A 7,749-nucleotide genomic window follows, 5' to 3' on the forward strand; every position below is an offset into this window, starting at 1 on the left:
CAGCAGGTGTTGAGCACCAGTGATGTAATAACATCCCTCCACACAGTTTTACCGGTAGCAAGATTTGGAAGCCCAGAACGATTTTGACACCAAGAAAAGTCTAGTTGATTTTGTGTACTATTCCTCAAATGGCCAAAGGTTTGGTTAGTTGATTTCTTATGCTTTATGGTTTGAATGGGCTTGCACTTCTAATTGAACATAAGTTTGCATTATCCTACACTGGGTAGGTGCTTCAAACTATGGTGTGGGCAAAGAATATTGAATATACCATGGATTGCCAAAGAATGGACAAATCAGTCTTAAAGAAGTACAACTGGAATGCTCCGTAAAAGTGAGAATGGTGAGACTTCCACTCAACTTACTTTGGACTAATTTCTAGAAAAGCGATTGATAAAGTCTGATAAAGTAGAGGGTTAGTGAAAACCCACAAAAAGGTGGATTATGTCCCTACAACTTTAACAAATAGAAAGTAAGCAACAAAAGAATTCATCAGGCACCAGAAGAAAACAAATAATGAAAATTAGAGCTGAACTAAATGAATTAGAGAACAGAAAAACAATTGAAAGAGTTAACAAAGCCAAAAGCTGGTTCTTTGAAAAAATTAACAAAATTGATAAACCATTGGCCAGACTGACTAAAGAAATACAGGAAAGGAAACAAATAACCCGAATAAGAAACGAGATGGGCCACATCACAACAGACCCAACTGAAATTAAAAGAATCATATCAGATTATTACGAAAGTTCTACTCTACCAAATTTGCAAACCTAGAAGAAACGGATGAATTCCTGGAAAAACACTATCTACCTAAACTAACACAATCAGAAGTAGAACAATTAAATAGAACCATAACAAAAAAAGAGATTGAAACGGTAGTCAAAAAACTCCCCCCAAAAAAAGCCCTGGCCCGGATGGCATTACTGCAGAGTTCTACTAAACTTTCAGAGAAGAGTTAACGCCACTACTACTAAAGGTATTTCACAGCATAAGAAATGACGGAATACTACCTAACTCATTCTATGAAGCCACCATTTCCCTGATACCAAAACCAGGTAAAGACATCACAAAAAAAGAAAATTACAGACCTATATCCCTCATGAACATAGATGCAAAAATCCTCAACAAAATTCTAGCCATCAGAATTCAACAACATATCAAAAGATTAATCCAGCATGACCAAGTGGGATTTATACCAGGTATGCAAGGCTGGTTTAATATTAGAAAAACCATTATTTATTTATTTATTTTTTACCATATAAATAAAACAAAAGACAAAAACCACATGATCTTATCAATTGATGAAGAAAAGGCATTTGACAAAGTCCAACACCCATTTATAATAAAAACTCTCACCAAACTAGGAATTGAAGGAAAATTCCTCAGCATAATAAAGGGCATCTATACAAAGCCAACAGCCAACATCACTCTAAATGGAGAGAGCCTGAAAACATTTCCCTTGAGAACGGGAACCAGACAAGGATGCCCTTTATCACCGCTCTTATTCAACATTGTGCTAGAGGTCCTAGCCAGAGCAATGAAGCTAGACAAAGAAATAAAGGCATCCGGATTGGCAAGGAGGAGGTAAAATCATCTCTATTTGCAGATTACATGATCTTATACACAGAAAACCCTAAGGAATCCTCCAGAAAACTACTGAAACTAATAGAAGAGTTTGGCAGAGTCTCAGGTTATAAGATAAACATACAAAAATCACTTGGATTCCTCTACATCAACAAAAAGAACATCGAAGAGGAAATCACCAAATCAATACCATTCACAGTAGCCCCCAAGAAGATAAAATACTTAGGAATAAATCTTACCAAAGATGTACAAGACCTATACAAAGAAAACTACAAAGTACTACTACAAGAAATTCAAAAGGACATACTTAAGTGGAAAAACATACCTTGCTCATGGATAGGAAGACTTAACATAGTAAAAATGTCTATTCTACCAAAAGCCATCTATATGTACAATGCACTTCTGATCCAAATTCGAATGTCATTTTTTAAGGTGATAGAGAAACAAATCACCAACTTCATATGGAAGGGAAAGAAGCCTCGGATAAGTAAAGCATTACTGAAAAAGAAGAAGAAAGTGGGAGGCCTCACTCTACCTGATTTCAGAACCTATTATACAGCCACAGTAGTCAAAACAGCCTGGTACTGGTACAACAGGCACATAGACCAATGGAACAGAATTGAGAACCCAGATATAAATCCATCCACATATGAGCAGCTGATATTCCACAAAGGCCCAGTGTCAGTTAATTGGGGAAAAGATAGTCTTTTTAACAAATAGTGCTGGCATAACTGGATATCCACTTGCAAAAAAATGAAACAGGACCCATACCTCACACCATGCACAAAAACTAACTCCAAGTGGATCAAAGACCTAAACATAAAGACTAAAATGATAAAGATCATGGAAGAAAAAATAGGGACAACGTTAGGAGCCCTAATACAAGGCATAAACAGAATACAAAACATTACCAAAAATGACGAAGAGAAACCAGATAACTGGGAGCTCCTAAAAATCAAACACCTATGCTCATCTAAAGACTTCACCAAAAGAGTAAAAAGACCACCTACAGATTGGGAAAGAATTTTCAGCTATGACATCTCCGACCAGTGCCTGATCTCTAAAATCTATATGATTCTGTCAAAACTCAACCACAAAAAGACAAACAACCCAATCAAGAAGTGGGCAAAGGATATGAACACGCACTTCACTAAAGAAGATATTCAGGCAGCTAACAGATACATGAGAAAATGCTCTCGATCATTAGCCATTAGAGAAATGCGAATTAAAACTATGATGAGATTCCATCTCACTCCAACAAGGCTGGCATTAATCCAAAAAACACAAAATAATAAATGTTGGAGAGGCTGTGGAGAGATTGGAACTCTTATACACTGCTGGTGGGAATGTCAAATGGTACAACCACTTTGGAAATCTATCTCACGTTATCTTAAATAGTTAGAAATAGAACTACCATACAAGCCAGAAATCCCACTCCTAGGAATATACCCTAGAGAAATAAGAGCCTTCACACAAACAGATATATGCACACCCATGTTTATTGCAGCTCTGTTTACAATAGCAAAAAGCTGGAAGCAACCAAGGTGTCCATCAACGGATGAATGATTAAATAAATTGTGGTATATTCACACAATGGAATACTACGCATCAATAAAGAACAGTGAAGAATCTGTGAAACATTTCATAACGTGGAGGAACCTGGAAGGCATTATGCTGAGCGAAATTCGTCAGAGGCAAAAGGACAAATATTGTATAAGGCCACTATTATAAGATCTTGAGAAATAGTATAAACTGAAAAGAACACATATTTTTGTGGTTACAAAGGGGGGAGGGAGGGAGGGTGGGAGAGGGTTTTTTACTGATTAGTTAGTAGATAAGAACTGCTTTAGGTGAAGGGAAGGACAATACTCAATACATGAAAGGTCAGCTCAACTGGACTGGACCAAAAGCAAAGACGTTTCCGGGATAAACTGAATGCTTCGAAGGTCAGTGGAGCAAGGGTGGGGGTTTGGGGACCATGATTTAAGGGGACTTCTAAGTCAATTGGCAAAATAATTCTGTTATGAAAACATTCTGCATCGCACTTTGAAATGTGGCGTCCGGGGTCTTAAATGCTAACAAGTGGCCATCTAAGATGCATCAATTGGTCTCAACCCACCTGGATCAAAGGAGAATCAAGAACACCAAGGTCACACGACAACTAAAAGCCCAAGAGACAGAAAGGGCCACATGAACCAGAGACCTACATCATCCTGAGACTGGAAGAACTAGTTGGTGCCCGGCCACAACCGATGACTGCCCTGACAGGGAGCACAACAGAGAACCCCTGAGGGAGCAGGAGATCAGTGGGATGCAGACCCCAAATTCTCACAAAAAGACCATACTTAATGGTCTGACTGAGACTAGAGGAATCCTGGCGGTCATGGTCCCCAAACCTTCTGTTGGCCCAGGACGGGAACCATTCCCGAAGACAACTCATCAGACATGGAAGGGACTGGACAGTGGGTAGGAGAGAGATGGTGATGAAGAGTGAGCTATTTGTATCAGGTGGACACTTGAGACTGTGTTGGCATCTCCTGTCTGGAGGGGGGATGGGAGGATAGAGAGAGTTGGAAGCTGGCAAAATTGTCAAGAAAGGAGAGACTGGAAAGGCTTACTCATTAGGGGGAGAGCAAGTGGGAGTACGGAGTAAGGCGTATATAAACTTATATGTGACAGTTTGACTTGATTGTAAACATTCGCTTGAAGCTCAATAAAAGTTAATAAAAAAAAAAGGTGGATTAACACAATGTTGTTATTAGGTGTCATTGAGCCAGTTCTGACTCATGGCAAACCTATGTACAACAGGACAAAACACTGCCCAGTCCTGTTTCATCCTCACAGTCGTTACTATGTTTGAGCCCCGTGTTGCAGCCACTGTGTCAATCCATCTCTTTGAGGGTCTTCCTCTCTTTCACTGACCCTTTATCAAGCACCATGTCCTTCTCCAGGGACTGATCCCTCCTGATAATATGTCTAAAGTATGTAAGACGAAGTCCCACCATCTTTGCTTCTAAGGAGCATACTGGCTGTACTTCTTCAAAGTCAGATTTGTTCATTCCTTTGGCAGTCCATGGTATATCCAATATTCTTCACCAACACCATAATTCAAAGGCATCAATTCTTCTTTGGTCTTCCTTATGCACTGTCCAGCTTTCACACACATATGATGTGATTGAAATGACCATGGCTTGGATCAGGTGCACTTTAGTCTTTAAAGTGACATTTTTGCTTTTGAACACTTTAAAGGGGTCTTTTGCAGCAGATTTGCCCAATGCAATAGGCTGTTTGATTTCTTGACTACTGCTTCCATGGGCATTGATTGTGGATCCAAGTAAAGTGAAATCCTTGACAACTTCAATCTTTTCTCCGTTTATCATGATGTTTCTTATTGGGCCAGTTGTGAGAATTTTTGTCTTATGTTGAGGTGTCATCCATACTGAAGGCTGTGGTCTTTGATCTTCATCAGTAAGTGCCTCAAGTCCCCTTCACTTCCAGCAAGCAAAGTTGTGTCATCTGCATATTGCAGGTAGTTTTTTAGTCTTCCTCAGATCCTCCTGCCCAGTTCTTCTTCATATGGTCCAGCTTCTCAGATTAATTGCTCAGTATACAGATTGAGTAAGTATGATGAAAGGATACAACCCTGACGCACACCTTTCCTGACTTTAAACCACATAGTATCCTCTTGTTCTATTCTAACGATTGCCTCTTGATCTTATGTACAGGTTCCTCTGAGCACAATACAGAATTCTCGAATTCCCATTCTTTGCAATGTTGTCCATAATTTGTTATGATCCACACAGTTGAATGCCTTTGCACAGTCAATAAAACAGGTAAACATCTTTCTGGTATTCTCTGCTTTCAGCCAGGATCCATCTGATATCAGCAATGATATCTCTCGTTCCATGTCCTCTTCTGAACCCAGCTTGAATTTCTGGCAGTTCCCTATAGATGTATTGCCTCAACCACTTTTGAAGAATCTTCAGCAAAAATTTTACTCCTGTGTGATTTTTTTTTTTGAATAAATGAATTTTATTGCTTCTTAAAAATATCACCCGTTAAGTCTTGGGAATCATCCGGCCTCATTTCCGTAGCTGGACAACTCTTAGATCTTACTCGTCGGCCTGTTGAACACTTCCTTTTTCAGAAACATAGGTGCCATCCAAAAATTTTTGGATATCCTTGTTTTTAACTGTCGTGGCTTGCTGAATTTGATACAAGCTCAATGACATTTCCTTCAAGAATTAACTCATCCTTCTGGGCTTGAGATACTGAACAAGCAACACCTGGCCTCATCGGAACCCTACGGATGTATTTTTCACCCAAGAAGTTTCGGATTTCAACAAGTGACCCACTCTCCTGGATAACAACGTTGACGGGGAAGTAAGCATACACAGACCTCATCTTGTAATGGAAGCCCAGTGTAACACCCTTGATCATGTTCTGTACATGACTGCAGATAGTGCGAACTGTAGCCAGTTCCTTTCTATTTCCCCACCATTTGTCAACACGAAGCCTCTTCTTTTTCTTTCCAAGGAGACTGAGTTCTACATTGATGTGATTGAAGTCCCTCCGCAAAGTCCCTCTGGGGCCCTTCACAATAACCGTGCGTCCCTTCAGAGTGATGTCGACATTTTCTGGAATGTCGACAGTCTGGTTGCTGAGAATGGTCTTCATTCTTGCAGTAGATGCGGCAAAGAGGTCCTGAGTGATTTTAATGATATTGTTTGATAATTTCTGTATTCTCTTGGATCACTTTTCTTTGGAATAGGCATAAGTATGGATCTCTTCCAGTTGGTTGGCCAGGTACCTGTCTTGCAAATTTCTTGGCATAGATGAATGAGAACTTCCAGTGCTGCATCCTTGGGTGAAACATCTCGATTGGTATTCCATTAATCCCTGCATCCTTGTTTTTTGCCAATGCATTCAGTGCAGCTTGGACTTCTTCCTTCCATATCATCAGTTCTTGATCATGTGCCACCTCCTGACGTGATTGAACATGGACCAATTCTTTTTGGTATAGTGACTCTGTATATTCCTTCCATCTTCTTTTGACGTGTCCTGTTTTCTTCAGTATTTTGCCCACAGAATCCTTCACTACTGCAACTCTTGGTTTGAATTTTTTTCTTCAGTTCTTTTAGCTTGAGAAATGTGGAGAGTGTTCTTCTTTTCTGGTTTTCTTATTCAGGTCCTTGCACATGTCATTATAATACTTTGTCTCCTCGAGCCACCCTTTGAAATCTTGTGTTCAGCTCATTTACTTTGTCATTTTTTTCTTTTGCTTTATCTACTCAACATTCAAGAGCAAATTTCAGAGTCTCTTCACACATCCATTTTGGTCTTTTCTTTCTTTCCCGTCTTTTTAATGACCTTTTGCTTTCTTCATGTACGATGTCCTTGATGTCATTCCACAACTCGTCTGGTCTTCAGCCATTAGTGTTCAACCCATCAAATATATTCTTGAGATGGTCTCTAAATTCAGGTGGGATATACTCAGGGTCGTACTTTGGCTTTCATGGACTCGTTTTAATTTTCTTCAGCTTTAACTTGAGCTTACATATGAGCAATTGATGGTCTGTTCCAAAGTCGGCCCCTGGCCTTATTCTGACTGATGATATTGAGCTTTTCCATCGCCAGTTTCCACAGATGTAGTCAATTTGATTCCTGCATATTCCATTTGCTGACATTCACGTACATAGTCACCATTTATATCGTTGAAAAAAAGTATTTGCAATGAAGTTGTTGGTCTTGTAAAATTCTATCATGCACCTCCACATCGTTTCTATCACCAAGGCCATGTTTTTAAACTACTCATCTCTGTTTCCAATTTTCGCATTTGAATCACCAGTAATTATCAATGTTTCTTGATTGTATGTTCGATCAGTTTCAGGCTGCAAAAGTTGGTAAAAACCTTCAATTTCTTCATTTTTGGCCTTAGTGATTGTTGTATAAATTTGAATAGTATTTGTGTTAACTGGTCTTCCTTTGAAGTCCTGTGGATATTGTCCTATCACTGACAGCATTGTACTTCAGGATAGATCTTGAAAGGTTCTTTATGATGATGAATGAAAAGCGATTCTTCTTCAAGTTGTCATTCCTCCCATAGTAGGTCATATGATTGTCAAAATGGCCAATACTAGTCCATTTCAGCTTACTAATGCCTAGGAT

General features: G+C 39.3%; 1 protein-coding gene across 1 annotated transcript; it reads right to left on the minus strand.

Moving 5' to 3' along the window:
* Window positions 1–5,602: 5,602 nt before the first annotated feature.
* On the minus strand, window positions 5,603–6,276 carry LOC100658665 (large ribosomal subunit protein uL6-like). The gene has a single exon (XM_064267693.1). It carries the CDS (start codon window positions 6,256–6,258, stop codon window positions 5,770–5,772), a length of 489 nt encoding a protein of 162 aa, XP_064123763.1. The 5' UTR covers window positions 6,259–6,276; the 3' UTR covers window positions 5,603–5,769.
* Window positions 6,277–7,749: the final 1,473 nt, after the last annotated feature.

Source organism: Loxodonta africana, chromosome 14, assembly GCF_030014295.1.
Source record: "Loxodonta africana isolate mLoxAfr1 chromosome 14, mLoxAfr1.hap2, whole genome shotgun sequence".
Taxonomy (NCBI): domain Eukaryota; kingdom Metazoa; phylum Chordata; class Mammalia; order Proboscidea; family Elephantidae; genus Loxodonta; species Loxodonta africana.

What these genes read in the sequence shown, in the direction of transcription:
- LOC100658665 (XM_064267693.1), bottom strand. Translation starts at nt 6,258, where the DNA reads ATGAAGACCATTCTCAGCAACCAGACTGTCGACATTCCAGAAAATGTC.